The following is a 13,228-nucleotide window of genomic DNA, read 5'->3' as shown; positions in this document are numbered from 1 at the left end:
CCACTTCTGTAAGTGGGGTGTGTTGAGTTTTTTTGTTGTGGTTTTTTGTTTGTTTTGTTTTTAAAGAATTTTAAATCATACTCTGTCAAACTGAACAGCTTAGTAATTCCAGGACTAATTTTGTCATGAGGTAGCACTTCCATACTCCACTCAAATTTTGGTAAAATGTCTTAAAATATTTTATTTTCTTGGCAAAGAAAATATCTACTATGCTAATTTTGAAATAGTGAATGTTACTTAAAAGAAAGAAGATCATTTATGCTGTCAGGTTTTTTTGAGTTTTTGTTTCATTTTTTTAAGACTACTGGCTTAAATATTTAAGGTCAGTAAACCAGACATGATTTATAAAATTTTCATTTGGCTTTGCCTTAGTGTTTTATTTTGAGAGGTTTATTTGCCTTAATTGGTAGCCCTTAAAAACCTATTTTCCAACTAAACATAGCTTTCAGGTTTAATATATTAGCTGGGAGAACATACTGTATCAACATTCATTTAAGTATGCAATTATGTTTGGATTTTTTTCCTTAATTGTGATAACATTAATGTAGAATAACTGATTTGCTATTTGTGTCTAGCTCTTTTTGTACAGAAACTAAAATTCAATTATACACAAAAGAAAAATTTTGAAAATTATTTTTTAAACCACAATAATATGTTAAGATACATTATAAAAAAAGTGTTCCTGTCTAAACATGATTTTTTTATTTAAAGCTGATTAAGCAGAGGAAGTGTTTACTCATGTTGAGAGAATTGAGTAGCTTATTTCTTGTCACTATGCCCTTCAAGATTTTTGGAACAGGTTTCAGGCTAGACATCTGATTTGTATTTGCAGATTGGAAAAAAAAAAAACAAAAAACCAACCCACAACCCAACCTCGCAAGCAATCATCAAATGGCGGTAATATGAAACTGAAATGAAGGTAATCTCTATGCTTGCAAACGTATTGTTGCTGCCAAGTGCTAGTGTAGCATTTAAAACCATGTTCAATTTTCCATATAGGAAGTGTATAGTTTAATCACCAGTTATCAGACCTTCTTTAAACTTCTATAGCAAGCATTATTTAAAAAAAGAAATTAATAAACCTGTGGCCATTGACTCATATATATATTGATTATACTTCTCTAAACCATTAGCAAGTGGCCACGCTTTTAAGTATGGCTCTTGCAGCTTTTCCTGTGATTTGATATCTTTGTCAGCACAGGAACAACTCAGTAATTTCACTGTGTTAAGCAATGGAAATAGTTTCTAAAAGCAACTAATATTTGTGATACAGGGGAAAAAAAAAAATTGGCTTTCTTTTTACTATGCATTCATTTTAATTTCTGAACAAGTATAACCAAACTGCCGAGATGATCATAAATGCTAACACTTCTGCTTATGTTGTCAAAAGTTTAACTATGGTATTTAGTTGTATTTTATTTATTTCTACATCTTTTTTGTGTATCTGGAGGGGAGGAGGATGAGAAAAAGCTAGGTTCTAACATGTCACTTCTTGATACATGAGATTTCTTTTTCCCTCCTCTAGTACAGATGTAGAAAATGCTATTTTTTTTGTCGCATTCTGTTTCATAAAGCCTTGCTCTTCTCCCCTCAGCAAGTCCTTGATAGAATCAGTCTCTTCCTTCCTTTCTAAATAAAGTTGATTGATAAACAGTGTTCCTAAAAAAAGAGAGCTTTGTTTAATTAGAGTGGCCATTTAACTAACTGAAAGCCCAACTATATTCTCAATTTCTCTCATTTTCTTCCTGGTATGCTGTGTCTTTAAAGGCATTACTTACTAAATTTTCTTACTATTGACTGGAGGTAACAATAACAAAGCTCTGTTTATGCAAGGAACTGGGACTGACGTGGGTATTTTTACATACACTTAAGTCTTTACACTACTGCTGATGCAATTAAGTAATTAGTAGGGATGATTAAAAAAAAACCAACCCAAACAAACAAAAAAAACCCCTATCCAAAAAACTCACAAGAACCCCCAAAACAGTTAAGACTACTGTAGAAAAGAGATACTAGTAAAATTCCCATCATCAATACCAAACACCTTTTACACACCTTTTAAGGCCAGGCCTTCTGTTCTTCCAGTCTGACTAACAAGACATGTTCTTTAAATTGCTTTGCATCTATGCCTCAAATAATAGTCTGATGTTTAGGATCTGGTATCTCTTTCTTTTCACTTTGGACAAGTTTTGTAAATTAACACTGTCCAAGTATTTTAAGTAAAGAAAAGAACTTTATAGCCTGGCCTTTCGCACTAGAATGTCCTTGTTCTGTTTATGTTAAACAAGTGAATTTCTCAAAAAGCTAGCCAGAGTGGTAAGGAGAAGGCCAACAGCTACTGTGAGCAGAGGTGCTGAATGATGACAGCAGATCTACAGAATGTCTGTGAAGAGACTAAGACAGTGCCAAAATGCATGTGATTGATATATTTTCAAAAAAACTAGCCTGCCCTTCAAAACTGGGACAACTCCAAGAAACAAGACTCAAAACTACATTCATGCAACTTAGATATATTGTTATGACTTTCCCTGAAACATACCAACAAGACAATAAGAAAAGGCTTCAAATTAATTCCTTGTATATAAGGTGTCAATGTGTAGGAGTTAATTCCTCAAGCCCTGTTTTATGACAACAACAAAGTCTATGGGCAAATTAAAGTATTTGAACTGTAGAACTACAAATTTACAGCTGATATCATTAGTTTTAAGTAAGTCGTTGCTTTGGACACAAAAATACGACTCCATTTTGATGATACCAATTTACTTCTGTGAAGAGGACTGTGTTCTAAACAAAACAACCCTCCCACAGCCACATTGTAGTTTAATGTAGATTATATCCCAGCATTAGAATATTATATCCACTTACCATCATCTAGTGTGATGTCTTGTAGTCCTATTGTTTGAAAACTCAACTCTCTGTCTTCAGGTTCTGGTTTAATGTTAATAGCTGCCCCATCTGGTGAAAATGGAGATGAATCGCATACGGTATGGTGGACTAGGGATGATGCTGCGTTAAGACCTCCCAGTGCTGGACTATGTGCTTGAGGGGAGTGCTGTCCCGAGTGACTTACAGTGGTTGGCGGGGGAGATGAGGCAGGTCCTGAGCTAGGAGATTGATAAGGCATAGGTTGTAGCTGGGGTGAAGAAGGTCCAGACAGCGGTGAATGGACCAAAGGGTGGGAAGCTGTTGGGGATGGGGATGAAGTGGATGCTGGATTTGTAGAATGGTATGGGACTTGCTGCAGCTGGGGAGAAGCCTGCCCAAGGGACCGACTCATTGCAGAAGGGATGGAGCCCTGCCCAGCGCTTGGGCAGTGGTATCCCATTGACGGTAGGTGAGAAGATGACTGTCCTGAATGAGCTGGGTGTGCTAGCGGGTGCCCTGCTGTACTTGATGTTGACACAGAACCTGCATTTGAAGAATGAAACTGCATTGGTGGTAGAGCTTGGCAGCTAAGATTTATCAAATGAGGTACAGCTGTGTCTTGCTGAAATGAAATAGTATCAAATCCTTGGCTGGAGGCAGAGTTCATAGGAAGACCAGACTGTCCATTGTATACGTCGTTAGACTGCATAGGCTGGTAAGGCGGCCTCACAGGAGGTGCTGATGTTACCTGAAAAGACTGAACCACAGCAGGAGGCAAAACATGACACTCTTCACTTGGACTAAGGTTTCTACCTTGCATATGTGGCAGGTGGGATACTGCTGAGGTCACCATTGCTGTGTATGGTGGTTGAACTGGACACACAAGGCTCCTGGGTGATGTAGACAGTAAATTGTCATGTGGATGCCCTTGTTCTGGTGAAGGCAATTGAGTTCGGATAGAATGCAGGCCCTGGACATTGCTTGTGTGAGGCAGGGCCAAAGACGGAACAGCAGACAAATCCACCTCATCTCTGTGCTCTTGCTTCATTATAACTAGAAAAAGTAAAACACTGCATTACAATTCCAACCCATATGTATCCTGTGATAAATACACACTAATTGCTGTTTAACAGCCACAACAGTGTTGTTAATGTGCTTGCTCTAATGTCCCTTCTTTTGCTCTTTTTTTACTTTATGCCTGCTATATTAACCCTTAAGAGCCAGAAGACCTCTCCTAGCATTTATTCGAAGTCAGTTACCTTCCTTTCTAAAACACCCTCCTATGCAACGCATGTTTTTTAAAGACATTTGCAACCCAGCCAGAGAAAGTCCAGTACATCTAAAGAATACAGCTCAGAGATGTGTGTGTTGGGGGCTGGGGAGCACAGGGTGCGCTGCTGCTGCTGGGCTCCACTGAAAATAGGCAGACAGGAGTTCAGTATCAGGCACCACGCAAAAGGGGAATGAAATTTTTAGCTGGCTTCAAACTTTCCTTAGCCTCTGATCAAGATGACAGCTGAACTTTGGCAACACAGTTAAACTAGCTTGAGTAGTGTGTGTTGTTTTAATTACAGCAGCTCTTTCAGCACATCCCCCAGTTTCAATGATGGTAACAATTGTTCTTATAATACAGAGACTTAAAAATTGACACACTTTCAGTTACAGGATTTTGGGGGTTTTTTTTAATCTATTGGTAGGCTCATGAAAAGATATTGATTTTAAGCACAAATAGAAAAATGCTAACACTTAACTGCTCAATTACTACTTTATACAATACACTGTTAAAGAAACTGTTATATATATAAATAAAAAGGATTTTAAAACATTTGTGCAACAACAGCTGCAGTGATAATTAAACTTGCTTCTTATTTAAGCAGTGTCATTACTGCATTCTACCATTTAAACAATTTAAATATGGATTTCTCAAAAAAAAAAAAAGTTTTAAGGTGTACCTTGTAACTATCTTAGGAGCTGATATTCTTAAGAATGGTTGAAAAATACCACATCAACCTGATAACACATTTAGTGTATACTTAGTGTACCAAATACCTAGGTAACATTGCTTAAATTGCACATGAAGGTATGAAGTAGGTAATTTTAGAGCACACGTGAGCAAATCTTATTTTAAATAGCATAAGCTAATGGTAGTTGGCTTTGTTGGCATACCCATTAGCTTTAAGAAGTTTATATTAATATCCATGTCTGACTTTAAAGACTCCTTCGGATACCTGACTTCAAGTCCTCCAGACAGTACTAGAGGGTCTAGCACCATCACTGGTACCTTGTGAATTCTGACTACTCTAAATGGGTATGAATTTCTTAAAAGGAAGTAAGTGGCAGGCAAAGGAGTAGCCATTGCATATCTAGTAGCAAGCACTTCCTCACACCAAACAGAAGGGATTAAGATGCTTTAACTACATGTACAGTTAAGATGTACGGTTTTTGCTTCTGGCTAAGTTACAGACTATTTTCTCTCAACATGCTGCAATGTGTCCAGAGAGGGGAAAAAATATTTTTTTATCTTCCTTGTACCTAAACCTGTTTTGTTTTGTTTGGGTTTTTTTTTGACATTTGGGGGGTGGGGCAAAATGTGTAAAACCTGTTCTTCTGTGATCTCACTATCCTCCATGTCATCCCTACAGTTATTTACAAGAGCAGCTTCTGAGATTCACCATCATTCTTAAAGAAAAGTAGAATCAAAATTATTCTGTAAAAAGTGTAATGAAGAAATACCTGGCTGTAATTATAGCACTGTAGCTTATTACGCTAAATTTCAGCTTTTTAATTAGGCAAGCTTAAGTAAGCTGTTTTACAAACAAGTCAAAGCTAGTCTTATCTACCTGTCAAAAGTACAAGACTGTCTGAATTACTTTCAAATGCCTATTTTAAAAAACAAAATAAAATGCAACATTTTAGTTTTTTATTTAATACCTGGTGTATAAGTAAAACGTTGAGACTGGCTTTTTTTCCTCTTGCCATTGCAGAGATAAAACTGCACCTGAACTGCTGCTGTAATGGTTTTGTTATGGTATGGAGGAACTTCAAGTATGATGTTTGCCTATATGAAACAAAGTTTTACATATCAAATGCAAATGGAACTGCTCTTAATTACAGAAAAATGAAAACACTTATTGCAAAACTAAAGCAAACTAATATTTTGAAATTGGTAAACTTCAAGTTTGTGTATATTACATAGTAAAACAGTACTATAAGCAAACTTTTATTTGGAGACTTTTTTTCTTCTTTTAAACACAAGTGTTCTGAAGGTAATGCTTTTAATTAATTAGAAACATCATCTAAAGGATGCTTTATTTATCTGCCAGAGCATAAAAATATTCTAGCAGTCAAAGAATTGCATTTTGGATCATTAAGCTTTTAAGAAAAATTTTAGTGCACTGGAAATTATTTGTCATCTTAGCAAGATTATCTTCATTTTTCTTTTTTCAATTTTTTCACTGCTTTCACAACAAGCATACTATTTCCAGTTCCTTCAAAGCATCATCTTAATGGCTACTTTATAGTATTAAACCAATTTAGAAGTCTCCAGTTGTCTGTCTGAATCAGCCACTGATCTACTTTACTAAATGAAGTCTAAATTTCAGAACAATGAAGATGTTTAGTTTCTCATTTTAAAACAGAAAGCTTTCTAAAGTAAGAAAAATTGTTTCTCACCCCTTGACACTTTTCCCTAATTATTTTCCCTTCTACCTCCCACTGAGGTCGTCCATCTGTTGAAAGAAATTTACAAATAATTCAAGCAAAAAGCATTTTCTCAAACACTTAAATACTTAATCTTAAAAATACTTAAATACTTAATATAAAACTGCATTTATTTTCAGTCAGAAAGAGGCCATTCAACTGACAGATATACTGTAAATGAAGTGTAAAGTATAGAGATGCTTTAGGAGTTTCAACACTACAGACCTTGTCCGTAAGTTGACTGGTGTGCAGGATTCTGCATTTTAACAGAATCTGCTAATTACATACAGTTGGATTTAATTCCAAAGGAGACAGTGTGTACTGTAAGTGTACAGAGGGTTTTTTTCCCCATTTTTCTAAAAACGTTTTTGAAAGGTAGTTAAATTACTACTAACACTTGTGATTATTCAAACATGCTGATGCCTTAACCTACAAGTCACCATGCGAGAGATAACATATGCCATATCCTCATACACATACTCACAGGTTATACATTTAAACATGCTCGCCTGAACTGGAAGACCCTGTAGTTCAAATAGCGGACAAGTTGTCTGTGTTGTGAGGGAAGTAAATCACCTTGGTGAACCTCTCTCTGCTCTGACCTAGCGTAATCCATTATCCTTAATCTAACACTCGGTTCTGTGTTATTGGGTTTGTACAGGCTATCAGGGAAGCTATTATCTAGCAGCAGTACTTCTTTAAAAGGCGTTCAAGTTGTGTATCAAAATACATTATTACATAAACCCCCCACTTATGTTGTGCATTTGCTAATAAGAAAAACCCCCAACTCCCTTGCTTAAATATTTAAGAAAATAATAAGTCATAGAAGAATTGGACTTGGTTGCAAACTTTTATTATTAATGATTTACTTTTGCTAGTGTTTCGCAAAAGTTCAAATCAGGTATTCAAGTCACAGCAACAACAATTTAAGTTGTTCAGATTTTATGCTCTCTATATTAAAGGGACAATCAAGGAAGAAAAGGAACTCTATGTATTAAGACAGCTAGTCCTAAATTTTCAACTAAGTAAGAAATATTAAGATCAAGATGTATATCCAGAAGAGCTACAGAACCAGGAAGGAATGCTGAATAACTGAACATATTTGAGTAATATGTATGTATGTACCTGACTGTGTGTATGTGCGGGTGTGTACAATACAAAACTAAAACAAAGAAAACTTGCTAAACTTTCATTATATCTGGTTGTAGTAAACTAAAAATGAAAACTATTTGACAGCGTTTTTTTGGTGTTAAATTCTCTAGTTTATGGAGTTGCATAATTATGAAAGTGGTAGAAAAGAGGAAGAACATGGGATTAGGAAAAGAAAAGTTTTCAAACCTGTACTTACATTTAAAGAAAGTTGTTTTAGAAATATTAATCCAAAATCTGCAAGTTTATTGCTTACTTAAAGATTCTATTTCCTATCTATTAGACTGCAAAATTTTATCTACTACCCTCCCAAAGAATAATTTGTTTAATTTCATGAGATCAGTTGGAAGCAGTTAAATTTTCCCACAGATTTCAATGCATGAAGGAAACACTATGTCTTTAGTATACCTTAACTGAAATGCATGCCTGCAACATAATTTTAACTCTACTTTGCTAATATACAAGTGTAAGCCTGCTGCAGTTCTCACCCATGACCAAGTGTTGCCTAGAAGACTGAACTTGGATTTTAGAGAATGAGAATCATGTAATACAACTGACTATAACATTTCTGATTTCTTGGCAATTAAATACTTGATCAGCTTATCAAGCACAGAAATGTTTAATAAGTGTACAAAAGGTCACTGTTGTTTGTACCATAACTTATTGCCAGTATTTTACCTACATGCACACTTGCCTGTCTACAGATGCAAATTAGGCATAGACACAGCTGAAGCTTACACTGCACACCAAATCTGAGTCTGATCTTAAGACTTTTTAAAAAACTGCATCCCTTAAGAGTAACTTCCATAGAAAATCTTACACAAATATATCGGAAAAAATCAGTAGTGTTTTCTAGCTAATATTTATTTCATTGTCTTAGGAGTAAGTCAGTTCCTATGCAATGATTAAATCAGATATAACATACTATTTGACATTGATGTCGCATTTCCATTAATTCCCATTTTAATTTTTTTCATTTTTTTTTTATAATGAGGAAAAAATAAATGGTACGATCTGTCCATAGCATCTTTCAAACACACACAATTCAAAGTTAGTTAGCCTGTAATTGTCTGAATCAGAAGTACTATTTCATTCATAATTGCCAACGAGCACATAGATCAGTGCCCGAACTGAAGTTTCGGATTACTACTTGCGACTTAACTTTCTTTTTTTCTTTTACTTTTCTTTTTTTTTTTACTTCCTAAAATCAAGCTCAGGTAATGTTTTTGGTTTGGTTGTCAACAAAAAAAGTAAGATAGTATTTACCTTGTCCTTTTTCAAAAAATATAATTTTGGATTCTGGAAGAAAATTGGATCCTGTCACCACCATTTCATGGCCTCCATTTACTGAGCAACTATTGATGCTGTACTTCTCAATCTGAGGAAGTTCTTGAGCAGATCGCTGAGCTTTAAAAAAAAAAAAAATTAAAGGAAAAATTGTTATTCACAATCTTAATCATATTGACATTTCTTTTATGATCTGAATTTGAAGAATCAAGGGTGAAACTAAACCATCTATTTACATATACAATTTTATCTTTGTTTTTAAAATTATGTTGAAATTATATAATTATAGAAAAGAAACACCAAGAAGCCATGGAATCCCAACAGTCTCTACTGTTAAAGCAAATGAAATTTTTAGTTTAGGAATATTGATTTAAAAATTACTTCAGCATTTTATAGACAAAATGAATTCTAGGAGAAATTCAGATTGTTTAAGATTGTGTTTTGATTCCTTAGTGCCAGCATTTAACAAATGAATTCTCTAGAAGTTCAGCTGTTCATTAGATAACACTGTATAAAGACAAGTAATGGTATAGACTCTCGTAAATGAAATAGTATTAGTTCCTTCTGAAATGAATATTTATTTTCACTGAGATGTATCAGCTGCCTCTGCTAATATACAGGAACTACTGAAGCTGCTAGCTGTGTGACTGCAGTATTAGGTTTAAAGCCTAAAACATTGCTTTTCCTCCAAACCTTCAGGCTGCCACTTGGCAAGTACCACCTTTAAATAAAGATATATTACTTTTTGGTAATTTAGCTCTTTTACACACAATGCTTTTTACACACACTTGTTATATATAATTCTGACAACAAATATTGTCAGAATGACAATACTACTGACACATGCAGAAAACATGACTATAATTATGGATAGTTAAAGCAATCTTACAGCATTCAACAGGTATGGAAGCAGTCTGCAGAGATAAGACTTTTCCACTAGGTTGTGGGATGTGAACACGAAACACAAGTCGCACTCTGGTATTCTTTCTTCCAATATCTGTCTCTCCTTTACGGAGCTCTATATCTGAATTGCGAAGTTTCAAAATACCAGCACAATCGATACTGGAGATAGGTGAGGACGGATGGATCAGAAGAGAAATGGAAGAAAATGAATCAAACTATTGCCAAAGTATACTCTGTAAGCCTTTCTTTTGTTAAAGAATGAAGAGCATTCTATTTTTTTTCCCCATGTTACGCTATTTTAAATGTTATTTTAAATGTCTGAGATTAAAAGTCCTGTTAGCATAAAAAATGGCAGCAAGTACTCTGTCAAAACATTTTTGTCTTGTAAATGTCTAGCTGCTGTTTTTTTGAACCTTTAAAAGATTATGTGTTATTGTACATTGTTTAACCTTCAAAGTAAGTTATTTAACATAGTAAACATCATTTACAAGGAGTAAGAGACAGATTTAGTTCTGCCTTAGGAAGGACTAGAGAATGACAAAAGTGTAGCCATCAAATCCTAGCTACCATTCCACATAGTTATCAATCACTCATATGAGACACACATACTTTAATCAAGTAACACGTATACATAAGCTTATGAGGAGTGTTATCTTGCACATCATCATGGGTTCATAGCATTCAACGGAACTAGCATGAAGTCTGCAACTAGGAAAATTTAAGCTGACTTGAGAAGTCTACATAAGAAATAAATGTGCTACATAAACAAATAATTGTGCTTTACTCTGTTCACTGACCCTCCAGCTAGGACAGAGCAGTTTAATTGTTGCTATAACCAACCATTAAACTGTTAGCTAGCACATTCTATCTGGCAAGACCGTAAAAGTCAGAATAATGCAACTGTTAAAAAAAATAATCAAAACAAGGAAGAGACCTACCAAGATACCAGAAGTTAAATCACCACATTCAGTCAAGAAACAAACAACTAAACTGTATGACTGTATTTTCACAGAGAAAAGTCTTATGTCTTTGTAAAATCAAACAAAAACTCTACCAGCCAGTAACCCACATGCAATGCTACAAAGGTGGAGTCATATATATGTATGGATTGTATGGGAAAGTGTAATCCCAGAAGCACTCATCTATCTCCCCGTCAATCTTATGAGCTTCCCTGTCTCTCTACTCCTTTACTTCTGACTACCTAAACATTATCATGTTTAAAGAGATGTGTCTATCTTAACCATGAGCCATATTTGTGGAAAATACGCTATTCTACAAGATTTTTCTTTCACCTTTGCACAAATGGGGGAAGAAAAAAAAAAAAAAAAGACACATAGCAAACTAAATAGCCAATTTATGCTGTGGTGTACCTGGCTGACATATTATTTTCAGGAAGAAGTGGTATTTCCAAAACCTTTGTGCTGGCAATTATTATCTCTTGACTAGCTGTTGCAACTGTTTTTCCAGTGATTCGGTGCACCTGGTAGAACGCATGAGGTCTTAAGTAGCGATCATCTGCTGTTCCGATGAACATTTGTAGGTTTACCGGCTTTTCACTGTAGCCCAGGAGCTGATGAAAAAGTAGATGTAATATTAAAATATTAGTTGACTTTTACTGCATTTGTGTGTGCATAATATAAATACACAACTAGTACAAAGACTTAAGAGTCAAAGAGTAGTATTTAATTGCAAACTTCTTCAATCTTTTCAGAAATCAGAAAACTGAGTACAGATATCTGTCCCCCAATACAAGTATCAGCAACATTTATCAGAACAAAGGGATATCAAAATACTTTTATTACTTTTGAATCTCTCAAAGAGAAAAGAATCATTTTATCTACAGAATTTCTACATCAAAGCTATGCTATGTGATAGGTCTGTTTCTGATATCGTTTTTAATCACAGCCAAATTATCAATTTTACTAAGATACACCTAGTTTCTAGAAATACTAAAAGTATTTTAAAGTTTTTCTACTATGGAACACAATACTGAGTTTTATGAAACTTAAAGAGTTTTTGTGGATGCAAATGTGTTATGTTAGGACAAAGAATATTTAATTCATAGCTAGAAAATCAATTACGGTTTATTTTTGGCACTGAAAATGTTTTAAAAACCAAAATTTGATGTTAATTCATGCATCTTTCCTTTTCTTAAATACAAGACTAACCAACAGTGCACTCAGTTGTCACAAAACTCCCTCTTGCTTGAGCTAATGGTAGTAATTCTAGGCCCAAAACACATTGAAACATCAGGAAGAGAAAAAACCCCTAACTCTAAAATAAAAAGCTACTTTTATGATAGTACATTGGTAACGTATTATCCAGGAGATTTAAGGAAACAAATTTAACCAACAGTAACATGCAAGTTTCCTTTAGCCGCTGCAATTTTAAATCCAAAGCCTAATTGTGTCTTATAAATCCATGAAGTTTACTTCACCTTCCTGCAACTGGCAGATTGATGCATACTGCAAGTTATATAATTTCTAAAAAGCAATGCAGCAAATTTACATTTCATCAGCTTTGACATCAACTTATGTTCAAACAGGAGGGAGGGCTAGACAGTCATTCTTTAAACGTGGTTTTTTCATATCAATATTTTTGTCTCTAGGGAGAGTTATTTGGTCACAGAACAATATTATCCAAGCTCTTTACAGAACTAGCACTTAAAAACAAACAAAACCATGTCAATCTAACCTACTTACTTACAAGAGTAATTTAACACTGGTAGTCAGCAGTACAAAAAACCAAAGAACACCCACACCCAGAAATCAGAAGCACCACTGTAGATTCCTTGTATCTTGATGCACTACTGTTGGCAGTGAGTTTTATGTACGTCAAATGAATGCCTGTTTTCTATATTCAAGTTACAGCTATGACAGCACCTACCAGTCCTGTCAATTTTACTAGAGCTTTCTTAGTCAAGAACAGAAATTTAGTTTCTGACAGAAGTCTGGAACTTTGAAGAGCCATTCTCAAAGCTTTCAGCCTCACATGAATGCTTTTTTCCAAGACATAATACTCATTAATTAACCCATCTGGATACAACAATGTGGTCATATTTTAGTTAGTGTTCTTCCCATTTGCCCAATGAGGTTAAATGGGACTGAGGAATGGAACAGCCAAAATCTTGACCATCTAAAACAAACAAAATTGAGCTTACTCAAACCCCAAACAACAACTGAGGCTTGTTCTTCGCCTCTTTCTTTGTATCCAGCGTGTGCGCACACACACACACACAAAATCTAAAATAATTCCTGAAAGAGTCATACTGCAGACAAGCTACAGCATATAACTGTTACTGACCAACAACATACATATCTTAAGC

General features: G+C 34.9%; 1 protein-coding gene across 3 annotated transcripts in view; it reads right to left on the bottom strand.

The window, feature by feature from the left end:
* Positions 1-13,228, bottom strand: part of NFATC3 (nuclear factor of activated T cells 3) — a 76,919-nt gene that overhangs the window by 19,273 nt on the left and 44,418 nt on the right. For 2 of the 3 annotated variants that reach the window (XM_030025264.2, XM_030025263.2), the window contains exons 4-9: positions 11,274-11,473; positions 9,890-10,062; positions 8,980-9,120; positions 6,538-6,593; positions 5,797-5,923; positions 2,866-3,918 (exon numbers count right to left, since the gene is read on the bottom strand). In XM_030025264.2, the coding sequence (XP_029881124.1) occupies positions 2,866-3,918; positions 5,797-5,923; positions 6,538-6,593; positions 8,980-9,120; positions 9,890-10,062; positions 11,274-11,473 (1,750 nt within the window). The remainder of the gene's footprint in view (positions 1-2,865; positions 3,919-5,796; positions 5,924-6,537; positions 6,594-8,979; positions 9,121-9,889; positions 10,063-11,273; positions 11,474-13,228) is intronic. The other variant, XM_041125825.1, reaches the window with a different exon arrangement.

The sequence above is a fragment of the Aquila chrysaetos genome, chromosome 9 (assembly GCF_900496995.4).
Source record: "Aquila chrysaetos chrysaetos chromosome 9, bAquChr1.4, whole genome shotgun sequence".
NCBI classification, from domain to species: Eukaryota; Metazoa; Chordata; class Aves; order Accipitriformes; family Accipitridae; genus Aquila; species Aquila chrysaetos.
This window is presented reverse-complemented; position numbering and strand designations above follow the sequence as displayed.